The 27,755-nt window shown below is 40.0% G+C and overlaps 2 protein-coding genes across 4 annotated transcripts; one reads left to right on the top strand and one right to left on the bottom strand.

The window, feature by feature from the left end:
- Nucleotides 1-333: 333 nt before the first annotated feature.
- On the bottom strand, nt 334-27,333 carry LOC311043310 (C-X-C motif chemokine 11-1-like). 3 transcript variants are annotated; one of them, XM_084054501.1, is made up of 4 exons: nt 27,244-27,333; nt 26,852-26,975; nt 1,202-1,282; nt 334-691 (listed from the first exon to the last, which is right to left on the bottom strand). In XM_084054501.1, the coding sequence occupies exons 1-4, from the start codon at nt 27,308-27,310 to the stop codon at nt 511-513; spliced, it is 453 nt and encodes a 150-aa protein (XP_083910627.1). In that variant the 5' UTR covers nt 27,311-27,333; the 3' UTR covers nt 334-510. The 3 variants fall into 3 exon arrangements, with proteins under 3 accessions (XP_083910627.1, XP_083910626.1, XP_083910628.1); XM_084054500.1 differs by lacking the exons at nt 26,852-26,975; nt 27,244-27,333 and adding exons at nt 1,397-1,520; nt 1,797-1,892; XM_084054502.1 differs by lacking the exons at nt 334-691; nt 1,202-1,282 and adding exons at nt 26,239-26,551; nt 26,665-26,745.
- LOC311043441 (apoptosis-associated speck-like protein containing a CARD) lies at nt 18,825-23,061 on the top strand. Its single transcript, XM_084054683.1, has 6 exons — nt 18,825-18,930; nt 20,503-20,754; nt 21,882-21,914; nt 22,034-22,066; nt 22,197-22,214; nt 22,606-23,061. Exons 2-6 carry the CDS (start codon nt 20,505-20,507, stop codon nt 22,866-22,868), a joined length of 597 nt encoding a protein of 198 aa, XP_083910809.1. The 5' UTR covers nt 18,825-18,930; nt 20,503-20,504; the 3' UTR covers nt 22,869-23,061.
- Nucleotides 27,334-27,755: the final 422 nt, after the last annotated feature.

Here is a 27,755-nt window from a genome sequence, read left to right as displayed (position 1 = left end):
GGAACAATCACTCATTTACAGCCATTTACAGCAGTGTTCCTTTCATTCGGAGAGTTTAAGATCCTTATGCATATTTTTTTACACTATCATCAAACTGTGTAGATAATCTACACATTTTCAGGACATAAAGGAAAGTAGGACATGTGAGAGGCTAATAGTGCATTGTTTATTTTATTGTTCAACAATTAGTTAAAGTATAATTTAAAAAGTTTCATATTTGTTCATTACATGTTATAATAAATATAGTACGAACAGCTTAAACACAGCTTAAACACAATTTATATACAGATATTTACAGGTAAATGAGAGGACAATTATATAAATAACTCATGTGTTCATCAAAATAATTTAGTTCAGTGCAATGTATTTACTTTGACATTAACACTTTTCTGAACTGAAGCTTTACTCAAGTAAACACTTTCCCAGCTGTGTAACAATGTTCGTCATCTTCATCACAGTGTTTATGGTGGCATTCTGCCATATTGTTCTTCATCTTCATCACAGCAGAACTCACAGGGTGGTCGACGGCATGTTGTCCAATGTTGAGGTCATGTGTACAGGCGATGAGGTCATAGGGACTGAGGATGAGGTCATAGGGACAGATGATGTGGTCATAGGGACAGAGGATGTTGAGGTCAGTGTAGAGGTGATGGAAGTTGTCGTTGGTTTCACCACATCTTTATTTTCATTCCTGAAACAAAAAAAGTCACATCGGTCTTAGAATATTGTTTTGTCTTAACCCATTGAGAACTGAAGCCGATTCTACATCTCTCCTAAATCCCAACAGTATTCTGAAAAACGTATGTTTCTATATCAGTGGTGCTCAATCTGGACCCCCAAAATTATATGTATTTGGCCGCGGACCCCCATCAAAATCTTTTGTTCCAGGGACCCCCCAGAAGCAAAGATTTGAGTTCAAAAATATATATATTCAAAGATTTCCACACATTTTCACAAATTTTCAAAAATAGCAGATCTACAAGCTCGTAGCGCGGCACTCGGTGCCGCGCTATGAGCTTGTATATCTGCTATTTTTGAATAGCCCAAAGTGTAAAATAATGCTTTTTAGCTCAAATCTAAAAACGACACAGTTCCAGGTGTTAATGGTTTCTGGTGTAAATATTAATTTCCATGTTGTTGTTGTTCTTGTTTTCTTTTAGTGCAGTTCAGTCAGTGTTGTTAATGTTAATGTTAATCTTACCTGCTATGGTGTTTTTTGTAGATAAACTTTCCCAAGTTTGACTCTGGATTCAAACATTTCTTGCCTTTTGCTGTTTCCACACTGGAGATGGATGAAATAATATTAGTGACAGGTGATAGAGAACAGTGTGTAAAGTGAATGGCACCGATCATATATGATTTATGCTGATGTTTAGACCAATTGTACAGTACTTACACAATCTCCCTGTGAGGACAGAAGGCACTGGCTTCATACAGCTGGTAATTCTCGATGAGTTTTGGGTTGATGTAGTTGAGTCCTTTACCTGGACATAGGCATTTAAATATATCCATTTTTTGACCTGTGATATGAAGGGACAAGATACTGTTAGTCTGAAAGTGGCATTAAAATAATGACATTGTATCTGCGTTTTAAAACCACTGTTGACAACCATCATTTGCAGTCAAATTAAAGCAAATTATTCTCCCCAGAACTAAAAGGAGAACACATGATGACATTTTGACTGTACAACTAGATAGTATAATTCCAAATTGCATCTATCCATAACTAGCTGCCTGGTATTATCCAAAGCAACTTGTTGTGTAACAATGTATATTAGTGTAAAAAGCCACATTACCTTCTACATGAAGAGCAAGCAGGCAGATGAGAAAGGTGATGACAGCTGATTTCATGATGATGGACATGATGGAGAGAAGCTTCTTCAAGTGCTCTGGTTGTTTCCTCCCTTGATAATGTGGTGAATGGACGAGAGCTCTCATATTTATGCAAAGACACCCACTTAACCCCGCCTCACCCACCCACCCACTCATGATGATGACATTATTTCACCCTCTCCCCTTTTGGTTTCATTGTCCCTCACAGCAGTAGAAACGTGGGTTTTCCCCAGTGTCTTCCTGAAATCTCTTAACCATTTCAAGGAAACAGGTCATTTCTTGAAATGGTATGTTACACTGAAGCCCAAATGTCTGTTAGCATATTAATGTGAGCCTCTTGAATGTAATTGTTTTCCAAAGGGTTGGTGTGTGTGTTTTTAGACGCAGTGAGACAGTGAAGCAGCAGCAGCAGCAGCTGTAAGAAACACTGACACACACTGCGTTTACATGCACAATATTTATTCATTCAGAATGAACTCATTCCGAATAGAAATGTATACCCAACTGTTTACATGGCACCTGAATAAAAGTATTCCTGTTCCTCAATCGTTTACATGAGCAAAGCATTCATTCGGAATAGAACTCTGGTCATGCGCAGAGTGCTTCGGGCCAGGTTGGGGACGGGGGGAGGGGGCGGGGGTGTTTGACAGGTAAACATGTATTATTTACCTCTGGCAGCCTTGGTAATGAATAATAACAATTTTGGCTACACGTACATGGATCTTTTTCTAAACGCACATTTTTGTGTGCGTTTGGGCCTTTCAGCCACACGCAAACGGTGTTTTTGGCCGCTAAAACGGATATTTTTGTAAACGGATAAATAAGTGAAGGTTTTCCAAAACATGCGTTTCAGTGGATCTGTGTGGACATGTAATCCGGAGATTTTGAGAAACGATGACGTCATCGCGCATTCGCACATGGTCATTATAATAATAAATAGTACAATAATACATAAACCGGACCGCTCATGGTCATTATAATAATAAATGAAGAGAGAGAGAGAGCAACACTTACAGTCTATGAAACAAGGCACGCTCATTTATGGCTAAATAATGTCATACTTAATAATAAGACAGTGGTGGGAAAAGTAGCTCATTCACTGTGTGACGAAAACCCTCTTTCTCTGCGCCAAGTAGAACACACGGCGCGCACACAGAATGTGGGGTCTGTCGTCCTAAAACACAATCGCCCCGGTGCCGAGAGTCCCTGCTTTATAGTGGTGTTCGATGTTTTTACATTGCCAACTCTCACATGTACATAAACGTTCAGATTTCAAATATAAAGTGCTTACCCCTGAGCCACGGACGTTACAAGGCGATCCGGACCGCGATAAGTACCCGTATCTCCCGTATTGTTCAATAAAAAGCATTTTAATCCGATCGTCAGCCATTTTCTCCAAATTTTCTCCGATGCTTTCAACCATGCGACACCAATGGTTGGAAGGTGTATTGCACTCTGATACATTACCAAAATAAAAGAACAGAAAAAGAAAATTGCTGGCGATGGGATTAAAATGCTTTTTATTGAACAATACGGGAGATACGGGTACTTATCACGGTCCGGATTGCCTTGTAACATCCATGGCTCAGGGTTAAGCACTTTATATTTGAAATCTGAACGTTTATGTACATGTGAGAGTTGGCTATGTAAAAAAAAAACGAACACCACTATAAACCAGAGACTCGACAGCGTCATGTGAACCATGGCTACTGTTTGCGCCGCAGCTGAGCCCTAATAATGTTGTTTTCGTTTATGTTCACGTATGCTGTTCACGTATGCTATTAAAATAATGCAGCTATTGCAGTATTGGGCCTTAACATGTGATTATAAATGTATTTGTATTTGGCCCCTCATATATATAATTATAAAATCAATGTAAATATAAAATCTGATATAAAATTGAAACATGCAGCTGATCGATGCGTTTCTGCGTCTACGTGTGGACAGGGATTTTTGTTTATCTTTGTCAGGTGGCCAGGGATTCTTTTTAAAAACGGAGGACTAAAATATCCGTTTAGTAAAAGATCCATGTACGTGTAGCCAAGGCAAGTCACGGCTGCCAGAGAGAAATAATAACAAGCCACAGCTCACACTCAATCAAAGCTGCCAGCTATATAGGTAAATGAGGAAGAAGAGAAGAGAGACAATAAAACAAGTTAAGAGAGAGAAGGTAGAGAGAAGGTTTGATAATGGAAGCACACCGCATCCTGGCTACGGCCATTGGTCTGCTATTGATGAGTTTAATGCAGCAAAATCAGCTCCTGTTATATTTGCTGCTGACCCGGAGGAGGAGCCGGTCGGCGGAGAACTACGTCTGCGACTTGGGCTTGGAGCGCCAGACTCCACATGGCTTGCGCCTCTCCCCCCCCCCCCCCACCCAGAAGCACCGCGCTAGCCAATGACACATGCGCAAAAGAACAAATGTATACCAGTCTGATACCAGTGCGTTTACATGGGCAATGTAGCCCGATTCTATCGGTATATACCAGCCCTTCAAACCCGAATGAAATTTCATTCGGATCAGACCGGTATGGCCATACCGATGCGTTTACATGAGCAATTCTATTCTGAATGAGCATTCATTCCGAATTGAAGTGGAATAAACCAGTCCATGTAAACGCAGCCAATTGACATTTATCTGTTGATGTGTTACAATATGAGGACCAAACAAGTATCAATACCAGTAAAGCTATAATGACACTAAAAACAATCAGAATCAATCAATCAATTAGAACAGTGTTTTGACCCACTGTATGGGGAACACTGCTTAAAGGACAACTGTGTTTTTTTACAACCAAGGTTTATGTTTTAGATTGTAATTAAAGTAAAAAAAAGATGAATGAACTGCTTTCTATAGTTTTAGCAATTTTCGCGTTTTTTTTTACAGTGGGCGGGGCATTCTGTCCGGTGGCTAAATATGTCTTTTTTTACACAATAAGCCAGCGTTTTCTTTATTATGATTTACAGTAGCTCTTCTAGCCCCCAATAACTCACATCTGGCCATCAAAGACCACAGGACCTTTTTTATTGTTAAAAAAAAATGCATATTTAGCCACCGGACAGAATGCCCCCGCCCACTGTAAAAAATATCGCGAAAATTGCTAAAACTATAGAAAGCAGTAAATTAAACAAAAATAACACTCATCTTGTATTTACTTTAATTATAAGCTAAAATATAAACCTTGGTTGTAAAAAAAACAAAGTTGTCCTTTAACATGGCTCTTAACGTTTTTGGTTACCAGCCCATTTTATGGGTCGAAAGTAAATTTTGAAAAAAAAGAAAAGAAAAAAAAGATTACAACAAAACAGTCTAAAAAACACTTTAAACACCTAAGACAGGGTTGTTTGTATATAAATAGATGAAGCAGGGACCCCCACTACGTATTGGATTCATGTTAACGTGTGTTGTCAGACATTTAACCACTTAAAACCCTCAATACTTTGTAAGCTTGACCTTTGGCTGTTCTTTTATCCCTGTACACCAAACCTCTTTGCCAAAAATAAGCGTTGTGAGCTTGATTGGCTATTTTTGGCAAGGACATTAGGCGGCCCATCTCTGGAGGACCCCCTAGGGTTCCCTGACCCCCTGTTGAAGACCCCTGACCCAAGAAGTTGTGAAAATTGCAGATGTAGAAGCTCACAACAGTGCTTGTATCTTCACTAGTTTGTGTCCCGGGGGGACATCAAATTTCTCTTTTAGGTCCCGAGCTAAAAAGTTTGTGAATCACTGAATTTAGAGATATTGCCATACTGTACCATTCAGTGTCAAATTACTAATTTTCAAACATTTTAGTAGGCTTTTACTCTATTTTTTTATACTATTTTTTAGTAAAAAAAAAAGAAAAAAGAATACTTTTTCCACCACTGAACCATGTGGGTTGGATGTGGTATTGGTTTAGTGTAGTGGGGTTTTAGTGTGGTGTTATGTGGTGTATGGTTTAGTGTAATGTGGTGTGGTTTGGACTGACAGTGTACAGTAGACGTCTCTGTCAGAGTTTGTTCCAGCAAGACAAAAAGCTGAAATGGTGAAAAACAAGCAGACCAAAAGTAAAAGCTGCTGATTGAGATGAAACTCACCGGCACAACAGAACATGAAATGCTGTGTGATGATTGTACAAACAGTTGATGACTTATGATCAGTTGTGTGCCAACAGGCTCTATGCACAGCAGCCATTTTGGAGAAAAATTGGGCCTCTTCTTACTTCCTTCACAGGTGTTACCAATGACACTAATAAGGCTCTGTTCCATTCTGGTCAAACAGAGGCAGGGTGCTGATATTGTGCATTTTGTCTCACTGGAAACACTCTGCTACACCAGTGGGTCTCAAAGTGTGGTCCAGGGACCCTCATGGTTCCTTGAGGGGGTTCCAAATGGCCCCTTAAAAGGTGTGTAACTCTGAGAGTGTACAAATGGAACCAAATGGACCCGTAAGGGTGGTTCCATTTGTACACTCTCAGAAGTTATGGCCACTGTGCTACACTAAATGGAACAGAGCCTTAATTAGTATCATTGGTAAAACCTGTGAAGGAAGTAAGGAAGAGGCCCATTTCTTTCCAATATGGCTGCTGTGCATAGAGCCTACTGCCAATGGACTAACTTTCTCAAGTTTGATGTTTGACAGCCGCAGCGGCAATGCCATTTATCCAGTCTGGACACTTGCTTGTCTTAAAGACAAATATAGTGTTGACAGCAGGGGTGAAAGTGGGCCGGAACGGTCCGGAACGGCGTTCCGGTAAAAGATTCGGTCCCGGAACGCCGTTCCGTTAAGAAAAAGTCAAAGGCAGCTGTGAAAATCCCATATTAAATAACCTGCCAGGAGACCCATGGCCATGTTCAAGAATAAAACATAATCTACTAACGTCAGATTAACATACAGGGCGTCACAACCATTCATTAATTTGTGCGTACGACGGGACACTCTCACAGATCCGTGATTTCCCCTGACTTCTTTTTTTTTTCTCCCCCCGTTCCGCATAAACTGTTGCTTTCGCGTGAAGTTAAGTAGTTTCAACTAGGCTACCTGGGTACTTCTACTTCCAGTAGTATGATTTCAAAATAAAACGTGTGTTGAATTGTAACAAAACAAGGATAGAGTTTTAAAAAAACTCTTATTCTGAAATGCACATCGTTTTGAAAGGAAACCAGATTTATTTTCTGGAGGCCACTTGACAGCTTTCTGCTCACGGAACACAGCTCCACACTAACGTGCATCGTCAAAAAATGTAAACACGGACGTGTACCCAGGGGGCAAACCCCCCCTTTTTTTGGAAACCTGCATTTGCCCTGCCATGAAAGGTTGGCCACCAGAAATAATATCTATGACCCAGTAGGATCACAACCTATATGGACAACCCGGTCAATTTTTTGCTGGAAATCCAATATGGCCGCCTCAATATTGGCCCCTATCAGAAAATAGCTTTGGCGATAACTTTTGAACCAGATGGGCTAGACATGCAAACTTGGTGTCTATTTCATGGTTTCAGAGCATGAGAAACTCAATGGAATACTTATCTTTATGATTAGGTGTGTCTGGACCTTTACTTTGCATATTTCCAAGATGGACGCCACCCGAAAATGAGTTTTACTATGACTTTTACAGTGACAGCTAACTGTTATGGCAAAATGAACACATTTGGTCAGTTTGAGCTTTCATTTCTATGTTGTCAATATGGCTGCAGTCATAAATAATGTGTGGTATTACATTTTTGCTCAGATTCTATCTATAGTTGTGGGGATGATTGCAGTGAAAAATCTGAGAAAAAGCCCACAATGTATCTTATGTATCATTTTAATAAACTAACTATAATATAAACAGACACATGCACACTCCAAGACTTGCCAAAAACTTCAACTTTAGGGCTATACAAATTAACATAGTGGTATGCATTCAAGTAACATAACAAAATATAGACTACTTAGTGACAAACAGAGTAAAAGCGGATTTGAGGTTGCCTACAAAAGGTTCATTTTGACCTCTATGGTGCTGTCTTGCCTGCTTCTAAAGCCAATGATACTATGGTACAATGCTATTCACCGTCACTGTTGTCACGTGTTGCACTGATCGTGCTGCATCGTGTCTCCAGTCCCTGGCAACGGCATCCTAAGTAGCATGGAATTTCCTTCTTTGCACAGGAACAGTTTTTCTGGCAGCCTTTGATACAGCTGCATGATATTGCCTTGTTCATTGACACAGCCCAGGCTGGCTCGGTAGATGCAAGGGGGACTGCATTGCTAGCACTGAGAGACCATCCATACTCTGCGAAAGAGGGAATATCCGGCTTGGCGATGTGTGCACATTTATCTATTATGGTTGCTAGAGCAGCTCTTCTCAGGTGCAGGTCAAAGGCATTCTCTGTCGGGGGCAGCAGCTTTAAGAGGGTTGATCTATTATTGAGGAACTTGTACACTCTAAGCTTACTCAGGTCAAAATCCTCCGGGTGGTCCGCTTTGGATGTATATACAGCAATTGTGAGGTCTTGTGCCTGATTGATGACGTCATCTGAGAGGGAATCAGAAGAGTTTTCACCAAACTCCTCAAGTGCAGGGAGATCCAGACACATGCTGGCCTTGAACCATGCCTTCTTCCCAGTGAAGAAGGGATAGCTGGTGGTATCTCTGCCACTTAAACTATGGATAAAGGGCAGGGCACGACACTGTGCGAGCCCCAGTGCTGATACCATTTGATGGATAGGAAGGTATGAATTTTGCTCTGTTCTCACCCACAGCTCTGGAAGGCATCTGAGATGGGTTGCTTTATAGTAAAGGCACATGATGATGATGTCTGTGTCATTGGCATGGATGACAACTCTGTCAACTTTGTCATTCTGGACACTGTACAGGGTGTGGAGTATTATTCTTGTATCAGCCTCCTGTTGTGTGGATTCTAGTGCAGGGACATCTTCAATAGACCCCTCCTTGATCACCACACTCATTGTCTCTTCTTTAAACCCCCCACCCAGGTAAAGATGTGTTGGACCAAGGGCCGACTTAAGTTTCTTATTTTCACACCATTCGTCACAGAGGAAACTCAATAGGTTTGCCTTGTTAGCTGACACAGCAAAAAACTCCCGAGGATCTGGAGCTGTGTAATGCATACTGACTTCATATTCTTTGGAAGGTTTTGGTCGAGCATATCTGTGTTCTTGCTCAGCTGTCTTAAGACTAGGTCCACTGTACCGGTCACAACAGAAGTGAATGATCTCTGTGCCAGCAGGCACATCATTCAACAGCAGACGTTGGTATCGTTCAGCGATTGTTCCAAATGCTTCACCTTTCAGGAACGACCAATGGCGTATGGCATACATGGCATCAATAACTACTGCTGTTTTTCTGTCTTCTGTAGGTAGGTCAGGGATGCATGCAACTTTGGTCTCCTCTTTCAGGACCTTCACAAGGCTTGCCTTGGTACCTGTTCTCATCCTGCCATCTTCCTGGAAGAGGGAAGGGGGGGAAGTCACTGCACTCGTGGTTGCCTATAAAGTCAACAAGGTTGAGTTCTCCACCAATGGCTATGATTTGGGTCATGCACAGGAGGGCAGTAATTTCATTGCTCTTGCCAGGTGCTGAGGTTTTCCCCTTCGATTCTTTGGATTTTGTGTTTTGAGTGTGGAAAGTGTTAAGCTTCATTATGCTTGTCTTCTTCTGATCACTGGACAGTGATTCACACAGTGCCTTCAGACCCAGTTTGTTCACACTCATCAAGTCGTCCTTGACTGTGGAATCAGCACACTGTCCTGTAGATATGTTGATCATGGATGATGTGCTCACTGTAAATGGGTTAGTCTCCACTGCTGCCATGACCTTGACTACCATCTCTGCATCCCGGGTTACACGACTCTGACCAGACTCATGGTGTGGGTTGGAGGAGTGGAGGTGGAGCATAGACTTGAGCTCTGCAGAGACAGCTGCAGTGAGTGGTTTTGTGTAGACCCATTTTGTCCGGGCAGCAGGGCTGAGTGTAATGCCATCCAGACCGCTTGCTTCCTTGGCATCAGCATTATAGGTCTGCTCCAGTAGCATGTCAAAAGCAACACTGTTGTGGCTGCCATCTGCTCGTCTGCCAACAAATACACCTGCCATCAGTGCTTCATGTACCTCTGAAGCTGTTTCTGGTAGTTTCTTCATCTCAGCCAAATACAGAGGTAAAGATTGCTGCCCGTACTTGTAGTGGCCTGCTGCAGTGAGGAAGGGTAGCATTCTTGCTGATTCACAGAGATGTCCTGTCCAGTCACCTTCCCGATCGTAGTAGATAAACCTTTGGAGAATATCTGACATCTCCAGGAAGGTTGCCCAGAGGACTGCAGTTGGTTGCCCATTCAATGATTCCTGAAAAAGCAGCAGCTGCTCTCCTAGGACTGCCATCTCTGGACGCCTCGCCTGTATAGCAATGCAGTCCCCCTTGCATCTACCGAGCCAGCCTGGCCTGTGTCAATGAACAAGGCAATATCATGCAGCTGTATCAAAGGCTGCCAGAAAAACTGTTCCTGTGCAAAGAAGGAAATTCCATGCTACTTAGGATGCCGTTGCCAGGGACTGGAGACACGATGCAGCAGGATCAGTGTAACACGTGACAACAGTGACGGTGAATAGCATTGTACCATAGTATCATTGGCTTTAGAAGCAGGCAAGACAGCACCATAGAGGTCAAAATGAACCTTTTGTAGGCAACCTCAAATCTGCTTTTACTCTGTTTGTCACTAAGTAGTCTATATTTTGTTATGTTACTTGAATGCATACCACTATGTTAATTTGTATAGCCCTAAAGTTGAAGTTTTTGGCAAGTCCTGGAGTGTGCATGTGTCTGTTTTTTATTGTAGTTAGTTTATTAAAATGATACATAAGATACATTGTGGGCTTTTTCTCAGATTTTTCACTGCAATCATCCCCACAACTATAGATAGAATCTGAGCAAAAATGTAATACCACACATTATTTATGACTGCAGCCATATTGACAACATAGAAATGAAAGCTCACACTGACCAAATGTGTTCATATTGCTTAAAAAGCAGACTTTTTGCCATAACAGTTAGCTGTCACTGTAAAGGTCATAGTAAAACTCATTTTCGGGTGGCGTCCATCTTGGAAATATGCAAAGTACAGGTCCAGACACACCTAATCATAAAAATAAGTATTCCATTGAGTTTCTCATGCTCTGAAACCATGAAATAGACACCAAGTTTGCATTTCTATCCCATCTGGTTCAAAAGTTATCGCCAAAGCTATTTTCTGAAAGGGGCCAATATTGAGGCGGCCATATTGGATTTCCAGCAAAAAATTGACCGGGTTGTCCATATAGGTTGTGATCGTACTGGGTCATAGATATTATTTCTGGTGGCCAACCTTTGATGGCAGGGCAAATGCAGCACACCCCCCTTTGCCCCCTGGGTAGTGGGTCATGGGACATTATGGAATATAAATACTTTGTGGCAAAAGTTCGACATATTTACAACCATGATCTCTGAAACCAAGACAATGTGGGGCTATGGAACAAAAGTGTGTTTTCTTTCATCTTTTCAGAAGGTGAGTAATTCATCTTATCTAATGCTGATAGTGGTGGAAAGTAACTAAGTACATGTACTCAAATACTGTACTTCAGTATAATTTTACTTGACTGGAGTATTTCCAATTTGCAATATTTTTATTTCTATTCCAATACATCTCATAGGCAAATATTATACTTTTACTCCACCTCAATTATTTGAAAACTTTAGTTTAATACTACTAGTTACTTTGTGGATTTTAATTATTATGACAAAACATACATAAACCGCTTCAGCCCCATTTAAACTTTGGCTTTTTGAAAATGTACATATTGTACAGTATGGTCAAGTTGGACAATATAGCTCTGTTTTCATCATGTGTATCAGGGGTGCAGCCATGGGTGGGCCCAGGGACAGGATTTATTTATGAGAACGAGTATTAAATAAAGTAACCCTAACCTAACCCTAACCCTAAACCTAAAACCGAAATAAAGTAAAGGAAAAAAAGTACCAAAACCCACCCAAACCCGCACATTTTTCGACCCGAAACCGCAAAAAAATCGCGCGCGCGCGCACGGGACCCATGCACGCGCGCGCAGCGCGCGTGCATGTGTCAGTTCCGGCAAGAAATGTCAACCACTTTCACCACTGGTTGACAGAACAATGATCGAAAACAGAAAAAGGAAAAACATTACCTTCGAATAAAACGCAAAATGCTGACATTTAGTTACGTTTTTTTTTTTTGTCAGTTGGGCCTAAGTTGTGAGAATTATAGGCCTTTTTCAGAGACAAACTTCAATGAACCTGGTAGCTAGGGAAATATTACTAAAGATCCTAAAATTGGAAGCCGTTTGGCGTCAGGTATCTTATCTTTCCTCCGTGTAGCTTGTAGATCGGCTATTTTGTGTTATTTCTTTAAGTAAAAGTAAAAGTGGTTAAGTGTCTGTTGGTTTGATGAATTTTGAACCAATGAAAAGTATTAACAAGAGCGTGTGACTAATGACTACATTAGATCCATTGGAACACAGGGTTATTTTTTTCCCATTTGGACATAGCAAGGTTTCTGCCAGACAGCGACAATATATTATAATGTACGTATTGGCCTCTATGGCAGTCACCCACGGATCTAGGCATAGGCAAGGGGGGCAATGCCCCCAAATGCCCTGACTGCCCCCCCCCCCCCCCCCCCCCTCCCAACCCCTTCATCCCTATTTTTTATGTTGGCTATTCAAAAACAGATATACAAGCTCACAGTGTGTCTCTTGGTGATGCACTGCGAGCTTGTACAGCATCTGCCATTTTTGAAAAATCTTGAAAGTGAGCTTGTAGATCGCAATGTTTTTGCAACACACAAAACAAAGTATAAAGTAGGGCTTAAGTGGTCAATCACACTAGTCGATTATAGAAAAATCCACTGGAATGTATTTGCGTCAATTCGTTGCTACAACAAACAGAACAAATTATCAAAGGAAAACGTGGATCTCGATTTTTCGATGAATGGATTAAGTAATCAATGGAATCAGATCATAGAAAGTTGCAGCCGTATAGTTATCTTCATGCACCAGGAATGAAGAGAGTTAAAATGAAAAAGCTGTGCTTTTTGTCTGTTTCCTCTAACTATTCCCTGGTACAACCACACTGTTCTATTGTCCTTTTCACAGAATTGCATTTCGTCTCTGTCGGGTGGAAACCTCATATGTCCAAAACTGTTGCTTTTCAGGATTCAAATTCAAAAGTAGCAGATCTACAAGCTCGAAACGTGGCGCTTTGTGCCACGTTTCGAGCTTTCAGATCTGCTGCTTTTGATGATTTTGTGTGACGCTGTAGTATGATTAAGTAGGGTGTTCATTTACAACAAAAACAAACACTAAAAGTTATAATATGGAGATAGGAGGTTTTTGCCTGACAGCGAAGATATGCACTGGTCACTTCTCTTTGGATAAGAAAAGAGAAGTGACCTTCCTTTCACTATAGTGTCTTCTGTGGAAAGAAGATTAGGAAACACAGGATTTCATTTTCGTTTTCCTTTGAGAAAGCACTTACAAGAGAGTGTCCTCTTGATCAGTGATGGAAGAAGTCCTAAACATTTTTACTTAAGTAAAAGTATCAATACCACAATGTAAAGAAGTCTCTGTCACAAGAAAAGAAAAGGTTCGGTATTCAAAATACAAGTGCAAAAGTATTGTCATCGAAGTGGTACTTAAAGTAGTAAAAGTAAAAGTACTCATTGTGCAGAATGTCCCATTTCAAGTTTTCAAAATATATAAAAGTCTTTTGAAAATAGCAGCTCTGCAAGCTCACAACGGGTTGACCCGTTAGCTTGTAGATCTGCTAATTTCAAATAGCCAAGTATAGTATATGAGGCTGAAGTGGTAGCAATGTATGTTTTGTAATGATAATTACATCTATGAAGTAACTGTAACAAAAGTTTTCAAATAATTGTAGTCAGAAATCAGAAATAGTTCACCAAAGTAAAAAATACCTCAAAATCTTACTTAAGTACAATACTTGAGTACATAGTACTTAGTTATTTACACCATTGCTCTTGATGATGGTGGAGGGTGAACACAAGGGAGTCTGGGTTAAAAGGTTGTAACTCTGGGACACAGTAGTGTTCCCTTCAGCTCTTCAGGTGTACTAAACTCCAGTCCTCACATCTGGTGACACACACACACACACACACACACACACACACACACACACACACACACACACACACACACACACACACACACACACACACACACACACACACACACACACACACACTCTCTGGAAATTACACGTTCACATGGAACAGAACCCCCACCATTTCTGGACAATGAAAAGCCACCTGAAAAGCATACAAATTTGCAAAAACTATGGTAAAGTTTACACCTATGTAATATACAGTTAAGTTATAGATTTTCACAGCCACACCCATCCTATAGCCCAGTGGTTCACGGACCCCCATAACTCTGAGAGTGTACACATTTGGTTCCATTTGTACACTCTCAGAGCAGCATACCTGTAAGGGTGCATTTGGGACCTCCTCAAGGAACCCTGAGGATCCCCGGACCTCACTTTGAGTACCACTATAGCCTATTTGACTGGTTTTAAAAGTCCAAGATGAGAGATACTGTGCAAAACACTGTGTTTTCTAGGTTTTTTCGGGAGCAATACTGTAATTATTCCCTCCCGGTCACCACGTGCACGCGTATGGATGCGCGCACGTGGTCGCCGAATGAAATAACCGCTCTATTGTTAAGTAGTTAATGTGTGAATTACTTCAAAACACCAACGGCCAGCGGTCATTATCACCTCAAGACAATAGTCAAACATAAGGCTTTCACCTCAGACACCACATTATCACATGGAAAAAGCTATTCGAACTGAAGTCTACATTCTTGCTGCCCCCAGCCCCTCTTCGTGCTACGCTTGGCTACGAAAATGCTCTGCAGGTCACACTACGTATAAACAGTAGTGGAACACGGTAGAACACGCCACTGGATACAGGATACTTGGCTGGCTGTATAAAAAATGTGGGTTTTCATGCCAAAACCACATACAACATTATGTTACGATCGTCTAGCCTAGGCATGCCTAGTGTAGACATAGCAAGCTACAGTATTAATATCTCTCTGACTGGTATCAGATGAACGGGGGAAGAATTTCCATCAGCTGAGATTGTCAGATGTGCATGGACTTACCTCCAGACAGTGGTGGACAGTAACTAAGTACATTTACTTGAGTAGGCCTACTGCACCTTTTTTTGTAATCGTTTTTTGTCTTTCACTCCGCTATACAGTTCAAATAGATTTTTTTTTCTGTGAAAGTGACGTAAAAGTGAGTTTGATATGAGGTCATTCCTTCAGGCGGGAATTCCCACACCCAGGAGCTCAACTGCTTTTACTGTGTTTGTTTGTTTGTCTGCCTGTTTTTTTCTTTTTTCACAGGAAGTTAGGAGTCCTGGCAGCGTCAGCTATGAAGTCACGAGAGTGAGGAAATAGCCAGCACACAATAAATGTCAGTGGTGGAAAGTAACTAAGTACATTTACTCAAGTGCTGTACTTAAGTACAATTTTGAGGTATTGTTACTTTACTGGAGTATTTCCCAATTTTCGGTACTTTTATTTCCACTCCACTACATCTCAGAGGCAAATATTGTACTTTTACTCCACTACAATTATTTGAAAACTTTAGTTACTAGTTACTTTGTAGATTTTGATTATTATTGCAAAACATACATTAACCACTTCAGCCATTTGAAAATAGCAGATCTATAAGCTCACAATGCGTCACATTTGAAAACTTAACATTCTTAATCAGTGCTTTTATGCTTTTGGTACTTTAAGTACATTTTTATACCAATACTTTTTGTACTTTTACTCAAGTCAATTTTGAATTCTGGACTTTTAGTTGTACAGAGTATTTCTACATTGCAGTATTTATACTTTTACTTAAGTAAAACATTTGAGTACTTTTTCAACCTCTGATAAATGTTCTTTTCACACAGTTTATTTACCTCTCCACAGACTCAACAATGGATGCGTTTCAACCTAACAGGGTCTTCCTCCAGCGTCCTGGCAGCTATGAAGGCCAGCTATGAAGTCACCCAAATCCAGACGTCAGTAATAGGCTCTATTCACAGCAGCCATATTATGAAGACATTCACAGGTGTTACCAATGATACTGTACTAATGAAGGCTCTGTTCCATTCTGGTCAAATAGAGTCAGGGTGCTGATATTGTGCATGTTGGCTCACTGGACACATTGTTACACCAGTGGGTCTACAGTTGGGGTCCAGGGACCCTCATGGGCTTCCAAATGGCCCCTTATAGGGTCCATTTGGTTCCATTTGTACACTCTCAGAGTTATGGGGGTCGTGGAAACCACTGTGCTACAGTAAATGGAACAGAGCCTTCATTAGTATCATTGGTAACACCTGTGAAGGAAGTGATAATATGGCTGCTGTGAATAGAGCCCATTACTTCCTGTCATATCTGGCGGATGGGAAACCTTTCATGTCCACAACTGTAGACAGTGGTGTAAAGTAACTAAGTACATGTACTCAAGTACTGCACTTAAGTACAATTTTGAGGTATTCTTTACTTTCTTCAGTATTTACAATTTCCAATACATTCATTTCTACCACACTACAGGAAAATATTGTACTTTTACTCCACTACAATTATTATGAAAACTGTAGTTAGTTACTTTGTAGATGTGTGTATTATTAACACAAAACACATTAACCACTTCAGCCCTATTATATTTCGGCCATCTGAAAATAGCAGATCTACAAGCTCGCGATTTTTTAATACATTTTGAACTTGTGAAATTGGACATTCTGCACAATTAATACTTTTACTGTTGGTACTTTTGTACTTTTACTCTAATATATTTTGAATACGGGACTTCTACTTAACATAAGCATTATCAGAGCATTATCTACATTGCAGTATTGATACCTTTACTTAAGTAAATCATGTGAGTGCTTCTTCCATCACTGACTGTAGAGGAAGTGGTAGGGAGCTCCCACACACGTTTCACTGGTACAAAAGTTTTCACAGTGACATTGCCTATCGATTATCGAATCAAGTATAGTCTGCACATATAATGGACCCCTGGCCTGAATATAGGTGAAGTGAATAAATCCCATTTACAAATAGAAAGGCATGTGGTGTGCTCTCCTAAATGTAGTTAAAATTGACGGACACAGGCAGAGCCACGCATGTACACACGCACACGCGCACACACACACACACACACACACACACACACACACACACACACACACACACACACACACACACACACACACACACACACACACACACACACACACACACACACACACACACACACACACACACACACACACACACACACACACATTAGATAGAGCATGTGAAATGTGAGAGTGTCAGGTTTGGGTTGTCTACACTCTATAGTGTTTGAGCATGTAAAGGTGAGTAAGACAAGATTAAAAAAGAGAGAACATCTGACCAGTTTGTCCAATTTGACCCACGACCTCTCTCTCTCTTCACACAAAATGGCAAACGCTGCATTTATATCATAGCACCTTTGTTTGGGTCATTTTATCGTCTACTCGGGCTTTTGTGAGCCCCGCAGACGGCCAAGGAACAGGAACTATTGTCATTTAAATATTTGATTTCTACTACTTAACTATTTCAAGAATAGCAGGTCTACATATTGTATGCGTGTATGCTGCGCGCGAGCGCGCGTGTGTGTGTGTGTGTGTGTGTGTGTGTGTGTGTGTGTGTGTGTGTGTGTGTGTGTGTGTGTGTGTGTGTGTGTGTGTGTGTGTGTGTGTGTGTGTATTGACCCACTTTTCCAGAAAAAGTGGGTCAATACCCAGTGATGGAAGAAGTACTCACATGTTTTACTTAAGTATCAATACTGCAATATAGATACTGTATACTCTGTTACAAGTAGAAGGCCTGTATTCAAAATGTACCAGAGTAAAAGTAGAAAAGTATCGGTACTCACTCAGTACTCGGTATTGTGGAGAGTGTCCCATTTCAAAGTTCAAAATGTACAAACGATCTTTTGAAAATAGCCGATCTGCAAGCTCACAATACGTCACATTGTGAGCTTGTAGATATGCTATTTTCAAGTGGTGAGAATATATAGGGCTGAAGTGGTGTGTGTGTTTTGTAATAATAATCAAAATCTACAACGTAAGTAGTAACTAAAGTTTTCAAATAATTGTAGTGGAGTAAAAGTACAATATTTTCCTCTGAGATGTAGTGGGGTAGAAGTTAAAGTATTGAAACTTGTAAATATGCCTACTGAAAAAGTAGAAATCCCTAAAGAATTGATTAAGCACAGTATGTGAGTAAATGTACTCAGTTACTTTACACTACTGTCAGTACCCATGTTTGGGTGACAGAACCATTTGTATGGGTCACAAGTAAATACCCATATATTTTTTGTTTTTAATCATTATTTCCAAATATATATATAACAAATATATGTATCAGAACATTTTCCAATAATATTTCATAAAAAAAAAGATAATATAAATCAAAGACATTCCATATAGGTAAAATAAAGAAAACACTTTTGATAAGTAGTGAAAAAAAATAGCAGATCTACAAGCTCACAATGTGTCGCATCGCAAAGTGTTATGAGCTTGTAACTGCACTGTACACACATTAATCACTTAAGCCCTATTTTATACTTAGGCTATTCAAAAATAGCCGATCTGCAAGCTCCAGATCTACAGGTGAGCTTGTAGGTCGACTATTTTTGACGAAGAGTTTGACACATTTTGAAGAATTTGAGTACATTTACATTGATACTGCAAGTATGTTCTGATGCCTCGCCTCAAGACCACCTCCCCAATACTCGCTCCTTGCCTCAAGGTTTTTTAAAAACAGGTTTTCTCTACGTCATGAATACCCGAATGCTTTTGCCACACCTCGCCACTGTCCTGAGCCAATCACAATCTCAACTGAGAACATGCTGTCTTTTTTTGACAGGAACTCCTGTCAGAGCTACAGCATATAAATACAGCAGGTTCCCACTTGTCAACTACTGGACCATACTGTACCTGACCAAACTGGACCATACCTGCACAGAGCCTTCAGACTGCACCCACTGAAACACAGGTAAGACTTGAGGTTCTATGGAGTCAATAGGCTCTATGCACAGCAGCCATATTGGGAATGAATTGGGCCCCTTCCTTACTTCCTTCACAGGTGTTACCAATGATACTAATTAAGGCTCTGTTCCATTTAGTGTGGCATAGTGGTTGTCTTATTTTCAAGGACCCCCATAACTCTGAGAGTGTACACATGGAACCAAATGGACCCTTATGGGTCCATTTGGTTCCATTTGTACACTCTCAGAGTTACACACCCACCATAAGGGGCAATTTGGGAACCAAAATGGAGTGTTTCTAGTGAGCCAACATGCACGATATCAGCACCCTGACCAGAATGGAACAGAGCCTTCATTAGTATCATTGGTAACACCTGTGAAGGAAGTAAGAAGAGGCCCAATTTCTTTCCAATATGGCTGCTGTGCATAGAGCCTATTGGAGGGAGTTGAGTGATGGGTAATTATTTATTGGGAAATAGGGATCAGCTGCAAGGTTATTATAGTTAACTAATACAAATGAAACAATTAAAACTAAGATTGAAAACACAATAACTACTGTAACTGAACTGTATTTGTGCTTTCAAAACGAACTAAAACCACAGAGAAAATGTGTTTAGTTTGTAAATGTATGATAATAGCATACATAAACTGAAAATACATTGTCAGGTGGGTTGCCAGTTTCATAAATAAGAGAGAGAGTATCCCATTCATCCACTTCAATTTTACAGTGTTCTATTTTGTCATCACGAAATATAGAAGAACCACTATATTGGAAAAAACAATGGGGGGGGGGGGGGGGGGGTGGTCTCTGTCAAAAGTGGAGAAAATAACAGATGTACAAGCTAGTTGATACAACGTGACGTGTGTGCGAGATCCTGGTTTTCAGGCCTCAGGGACATTTCAACATTTATCGTTTTGGAAGAAATCAGGTCCCTAATATGAAAGTGTTTACCTGAGTGTGGCTGGTTGAAAGGTTTTCGTTTTTAATATAAAGTTGCATTGTTGTCAGTTGCCACATTTGTATCATAGTTGCCAGAAGGAACCTGATTCATAAAATTAGAAGGAGTGGGAGAAGGCAAACCTGTCTCCAAATAATCCCCTCAATGTCTGTTCCTACAGGCGAATAATTGGAAACAACAGGTTATTCTGAAATCAGGTTCCTTTGGTTTTCTTCTGCTGAGACAGATGTGATACTGTATGTTGTGGAACTGGCTAGCTGCCACTCCGGGCTAAAGGGGTTACAGGAAGGAGTGCCACTCCTTCCTGTAAACCCTTTAGCCTAAAGCGGTCTTTATTCATCAAAGTCCTCTTCAGAGCTACAAGTCTGTCTAATATGGTTAAATAATGAAACAGGAAGACTCTTTTTGAGAGGTGGTAAGATGTCATGAGTTTATATTCTGGTGCATTTGCAAAATAATTTGCTTCTAAGGGTACCTTCCTTCAGTTATTGTGTGTAACACTCTACATCTGTAACAGTGCTTAATCTATATAGATTTGCTTTCACTGACCGGTGTCTCTATTATCTGAATCAATTTAATTAATATTGAAATGAACATGTTTCTGTTCTCTGTTTCCACCAGACATGGACCACCTCAATAAAATTCTGGACGAGCTGGAGGATGAGGAGTTCAAGAAGTTCCAGAGGCACCTGCGAGATCCTGCTAACCTTGACGGCCAAGACGCGATTGGAAGAGCCCTCCTGCAGAACAAAGACAGGATGGACACGGCCGATGTGATTATACAGAAATACCCTGATAACGTAGATCAGATCATGGCGAATGTCCTGGGGAAGGTTGGCAGGAAAGATCTACAGAAGCCATTTCTAATTAAAGGTAGGTGAAGAGAGGCTACACGTAGATAATGTTTACAAGTTAATGCTAAACAGATTGCATTCCTATAATCCATCTCCCTGGGGTCTAGCATAAGGGTTCCCAAACTTTTCACTTTTGACTCGGTTCCACAGTTAAACATTGTGAAAATAGCTGATCTACAAGCTCATAACTGTGAGGCGTTGTGAGCTTGTAGTTCGTCTATTTTGCCTCTGTCTTACGTAATATTTAACAATTTGGCCAATTTGGTACTAGATTGACATTAAATTGTAACTTTAGAAATGTGCAGATACCCTGTATACACTTATACTGGTTTGTTTACAGTTGAGTGAGAAAACAATGGACATTAAGCTAATCATCTGGGGACCCCCCAAAATAATTTGGGGACCCCCTTGGGGGTCCCGACCCCAACTTAGGGAACCACTGGTCTAGCACATTGAAAAGGGGATTGACACCCTCGTTCTCGGCCGATACCGACAACAAGACACTCCAATCTACTTAATATGTCTACTCTTAATGAAGTGATCAAATAACATGACACAATCAATAAAGGGTGCAAACTGCAGATGAACAAACTTCATTAGCTTACAGTAGACATAGGACTAATTGCACTAGTCCTACATCCAACTATGCTTCCTTTTTGTACCTTAATTTCACAGTCAGTATCACTCTTCTGAAGTGTTCTGTTGACAATAACAAAGTTTATTAGCCAGAATAAGACAGAGGTCACATGTGCCTGTCTGGTATGGCTGTCCTAATCCACTACATGCATTAGTTGAAAAAGGGCATAATGTCAGTTTAAGGTTTCGGGTGTAAAGAACTGGGCAACTTTAGCATAATCGATGACTTTGAGTAAACACATGTAATTGATTACAAATTGGATTTATAAAACCAGGGATTAATGTAAAAAGCATAATCTATGGGCCTATTCTAGTACATAAGAAAGAAAACATACACAGAACAATAAGATATAAATATACTGTACATTCTCAACACTTTCACTTTTGGCAAAACAAAAGTGATTTATTATTGCTTTTAGCTATGACTGTGACAGTGTCAGTAATTGTTTTAAGTGACAAGGCCATCAGCTCACAGTGCGCTTTAAATAAACAGTGTTGTATTTCTTGCAGTACAATCCAAAGTTGCTGCTGTACCTGTCCCAGGTGAGTGCTGTTTGAAGTAGACAACAACTTAACGGTTCATTTCCAACTTCACTAGTCCATATTAGCTCACATGTTTGCATTTATTTTTATTCATGTCAACACTGTTTTATTTCTGACAGCATCATCCAATGGAGCAGCTGCATCTATTCCAGGTGAGTGCTGTTTAAAGTAGTTTGACTCAACAACTTAACAGTTCATTTCCAACTTTACTAGTCCATAGTTTTATTAGCTCACGTTCTTTTTGCATTTTATATTAATTTGAACATGTTTTTCTTTTGGCAGCAAAATCCAAAGGCCCAGGTGAGAGCTGTCACTCTACACTACAGTAAATAGAGACAATTCATTTAGACTTACACGTACGCAGTAGTGTTACTTACTATCAAATCCCATTCAAATGCTTTTCATAGAAGTCTGCATTTTAGACTCATTTGTATTTTGATGACTGTGACCAGGGTAATTCCTATAGAAACAAGCTTTTTTGCATGTCCTGAGGTGTATTGAAACATCTCAAATTAAATTCATTAGATACATTTCTAATCATCAATATATTATTACATTGGGACCAGCAACTAGGCTACTTATATATCTGTTCAAATTCCATAAATCTGAGATAGGTCTATACAAACAGTTGTTAATATTCCAGTAACTGAGGGATACAAATAAAACATGCTTTAATGTGTTTTGTCCACAGAGGTTGACTTTGTCAATAAACACAAGCGTTTCCTGATTCAGAGAGTGACCGCGGTGGAACCCATCCTGGATCTCCTGGTTGATGAGGGGGTCTTGAAGAGTGAGGACTACGGTAATCTCAGGGCTGAACACACCTGTCAGGGAAAGATGAGGGAACTCTTTATACTCCTGGATAGCCGTGGGGCTAAAGCCAAACGTGTTTTCTACAAAGGTCTTGAGGAAAATGAGTTATTTCTTATCGAGGATCTGAATGAACAGGGCTAGCTAATATATCGATATCATATCAATATCGTGAAATGAGACTAGATCGTCTGGGATTTGGGATATAATGTTGAGATATGCCATAAGTGTTGTCTTTACCTGGTTTTAATATTGAAGTTTTATTTTATGCTTTAAGTAGTCACACTAAGTGTGGCTAATTTTGAAACATTTTGAAAAAGAAAAAAGAAAATGTATATTATAGAGCATCGCAGTTGCACAGAATCCGGGTGCCGGAAGTAAATACTCAATGCATTTTTCCCATTGACTTTTCCAAAAATATTTATATCAATGAATTTAAGCCTAGAATCAAGCCATCCAGGATGCTGGTGAATCATGACCATAAAACCTTTTTTTCTGTGATTTTTTAAAATTTTATATTTAATGATATGATATAATATGTTTAATAAATACCCTTTGTTTTGCCGTTTTCAAAAAAGTTTTTTCACAGAATCAAACGTTTTATGGTCATGATTCACCAGCATCCTGGATAGCTTGATTCTTGGCTTAAATTAATTTATATAAATATTTTCGGAAAAGTCAATGGGAAAAATGCATTGAGTATTTACTTCCGGCAACTGGAAGTGGGCGGGAACTGCGACGCTCTATAGTCACAATCTGATATTATGAATATTGTTGGTATTGAGGTATTTGAATTGTATATACTCGGGCCATGATGCCTTAGTGTCATTCTCATTGATCCTCTTTCTATTTCTAAGAGCTCCACACTTTCATTCCAATGTTTTCCTAATTCCTACTAATAGCAATTTATTTTGCTATTTCTACCCAGGATTTTCATAAACTGCCATTTATGTTTTTATTGTGGTGATTAGTTTACATGCATTTGAGGTGATCTTAAGAGGCAAAATTGTCTTAATTCTTGTCGTCTTTAATAAAAATGTTCCAGTTCACAATCTTTGAATGTACTGTATATTAGTTGATGTCAGATGAAGGTGCACTTTGGAAAAATGGGGGGGGGGGGGCATATTTAGGTAACGTATCACTTTTAGGCCTATATGGGTAAATCTTTGTATGGGTAAATATCCCTTTTCATGGGTAAATATCCCTTTTTTCGGATCCTACATTTTGTCAGGAGTCAGGACATATAGGCATTCCTGTATGTCATTTTTTTAAGCCTGAGAATTGGTCAGTTTGTAGGTGGCCGATTCCTTTCCTACTCTTCGGATAAGTTAGTACTTTTTCCACCATCAGCTGAGAGGCTTCATAACCATAAAAGGCCCGTTCAAAGTCCCTGCGTAAGAGTAAAATGGCTGGGTAAGAGTAAAACGTGCGTAAGAGTAAAATGGCTGGACTCATTTGTCATGTATTATATTTATGTGTGGAACTTACTCCTCTGGGGTGTTTTTGGAACACGGTTCTTATATATTACGTGATTAAAAAAAGAAGGTCTATGACATTTTGGGGGGAAATCGTCATGACGCAGGAGGTTTTTGACAACAAAAAAACAAGCCCCATAATGGCAATAGTATACAGTTAAAATATACACATAAAGAAAATGATAAAGAAAAACAAAAAAATGTAAATATATCTGTTCCCTAAAAATGCATGTACAGTACAATGTATTGGAATGTGAAGTTTACTGCTGCTCTAGTGTTGTGTGAGCGTTGCATCACTTCAAAGTGAAAGACACTGACGCCCTCTGCTGGAAGGAACAGAGCAAACTGTTCTTCCTGATGAGGCTCAGGCGGGCTCAGGTCCTCTGATGTAGTGTAGTGTGGAGGCAATCTGGTTAGCGAGACCAAGGAAGAGAGGAATCCATCTGTGGCAGTAGTAAAAAAAAAAGCCTCACGTGGAAAAACAGGCACGAGCAAAAATTCCACCGCTCTCTTCTCTTTGTCATGCTGAGTGTCTTCTAGAGTCTAGACTAAAGCGCACCAAGCAGGAATGGGAGGGGCTGTAATATGATTCTGTTGATAGTGAACACCAATCCTGACTCATACAACGACTTCTTCTGCTTATGCTAATACCTCAATGCATGGTGGGTACAGGATTCCAATTCCAAAAAAACTATATATTATAGTCAAATGCAGCACATTTCATCTAAACTAGCATCAACTATGTCAGAGTAATGTATGTAAGTTAACATAGTGGTGTGTTGTGTGGGTGAGATGTGTTGCAGTAAAGCCTCAGTGTGACTGCTATGTGTGTGAGTCATATCCTCCATGTTGAACGTGCATAATTCATACTTACCTGGCAAGGGAGACACCATGATCAGGAAGGTGGTTCACCCAGGGCGAGGCTTAGCCATTGCACTCCGTGCTTTGCTGACCCCTGCGAATTCCTCAAATGTGGGAATCTCGATTGCATAATTTCTGATAGTGGGGGACTGCGTTCGCGCTCTCCCCTGATTAAACTGTGGAAAGTAAAACGTCACACATTATTAAAGTCGATCATAATTCGCAAATCAATCATGCCTTTGCGTTGGGGTCAAAACACACTGTCAGGGGTTATTCCTCAATAGTGTCCAGACCCCCATTTTATTATCCCTTGCTTGAATGTGGATTACGATGGTACCAGATACAAGATGATAAACTGTTCAGGTGAATAGTTAATGGTGAATTCAGAGACATTGTGGGACAGAAAGATGCATATTAACATTATTGCATTGATAAGACACTACAAATGTTAAAATAATCATATCATATTTGAACCAACCCCCTCAAAATAATCATATTTGAACTGTATAGTTTTGCCTCTTCTTGACTTGCTTTTCTATACAGTATGATGTTGTCCTGGCTGCCCCCCCCCCCCTTCTTATTATTTTCTTCTTTCTGTAAACATCGAAAACGGTAGCACTTTCACAAAAACAAATGTCACCAACTTCTTTACACCTGTAAACCTGTCATGTGACAATAAAGATGACCACATGAACCCTAGCGTCTGTATTCTGGGCATGTCACAAAGAACATTCGGGGAAAATAGCAGATCTACAAGTTTGTGGCTATTTTTGGGGGAAGAGATGTGGTGTAGAGGGAGAAAATGAGAGGGACAAGGATAGAACCCTGTGGGACCCCGGCCAACCAAGTGTCAGTAATGTTTGTACAGGTCCAGACTGGGAACAATCACTCATTTACAGCCGTTTACAGCAGTGTTCCTTTCATTCTGAGAGTTTAAGATCCTTATGCATATTTTTTTTTACACTATCATCAAACTGTGTAGATAATCTACACATTTTCAGGACATAAAAGAAAGAACATGTGATAGGCTAATAGTGCATATTTAGTTTATTGTTCAACAATTAGTTAAAGTACATAGTTAAATAGAGTATCATATTTGCTCATTATATTTTGTAATAAATACAGTACAAACAGCTTAAACACAAATTATATACAGGTAAATAAGAGGCAGTTTTATAATTATATAAATAATTCATGTGGTCATCAAAATAATTTAGTTCAGTGCAATGTGTTTGACATTAAAACTATTCTGAACCCAGGAGTGTCACAATGTCGGCCATCTTCATCACAGTGTTTATGGTGGAGTTCTGCCATATTGTTCTTCATCTTCATCACAGCAGAACTCACTCGCAGGGTGGTTGACAGCATGTTGTCCGGTGTTGAGGTCATGTGAACAGGTAATGATGTCAAAGGGACAGAGGATGTTGAGGTCAGCGTAGAGGATGATGGAAGGTGTCGTTGGTTTGTTTTCATTGTTTCATATTTTCATTCCTGAAACAAAAAAAGTCACATCAGTCTTATATAAATATTATTTTTTACCTAATCTGGAGTAAATATTTTCCTTTTACTGCAGCTCAGCAGGTTAATGTTAATGTTAATCTTACCTGCTCTGGTGTCTTTTGTAGATAAACGTTCCCATCTTTGAGTCTGGATTCACACATTTCTTGCCTTTTGCTGTTTCCACACTGGAGATGGATGAAATAATATTAGTGACAGAGGATAGAGAACAGTGTGTAAAGTGAACGGCACCGATCGTATGATTCATGCTGCTGTTTATAACATTGTACTTACACAATCTCCCTGCGAGGACAGAAGGCACTGGCGTCATACAGCTGGTAAGTCTTGATGAGTTTTGGGTTCATGTGGTCGACTCCTTTACCTGGACATAGGCATTTAAATATATCCCTATGTTGACCTGTGGAATGAAGGGACAAGACACTGTTAGTCTGAAAGTGGCATTGACATAATTACATAGATACAAAAAACTTTTATCAGTGTTTTAAAACCACTGTTGAAAAACTGAATTTGCAGTCAAATTAAAGCAAATTATTCTCCCCAGAACTAAACAAGGAGAACATGATGAAACATTCTGACATTTGACTACCATAATGTATCCATAACTGTAGCTGGTATTATCCAAAGTGACTTGATGTGTATGTGTATTAGTGAAAAAAATACATTACCTTCTACATGAAGAGCAAGCAGGCAGACGAGAAAGGTGATGACAGCTGATTTCATGATGCTGGACATGATGGAGAGAAGCTTCTTCAAGTGTTCTGGTTGTTTCCTCCCTTGATAATGTTGTGAATGGACGAGAGCTCTCATATTTATGATCAAAAACACCCACTCAACCCCCACCCACCCACACCCACCCACCCACTCAAATACAAACTCACATGGGTTTTTCCCAAGTGTCTTCCTGAAATCTCAGCTTTCTTGAAATCACCATTTGAAGAAAACTGGTCATATCTTGAAATGGTATGATACTCTGAAGCCAAATGTCTGTTGTAGCAGATTAATGTGAGAGTTGGTGTGTGTTTTTAGAAGCAGTGAGACAGTGAAGAACTGACACATAGAAACAGCAGCACAGTGGTTGTATGTAATAATAATTACTGTAGATGACTGTCTGCTCAGCTGTTTGTTGGGCAGGCGCGCGCGCGTGTGTGTGTGTGTGTGTGTGTGTGTGTGTGTGTGT

Source organism: Gymnoscopelus microlampas, assembly GCF_963454915.1.
Source record: "Gymnoscopelus microlampas genome assembly, chromosome: 4".
In the NCBI taxonomy this organism is placed as follows: domain Eukaryota; kingdom Metazoa; phylum Chordata; class Actinopteri; order Myctophiformes; family Myctophidae; genus Gymnoscopelus; species Gymnoscopelus microlampas.
The sequence above is the reverse complement of the archived record's forward strand: the minus strand, read 5'-3'. Positions and strand labels throughout refer to the sequence as shown.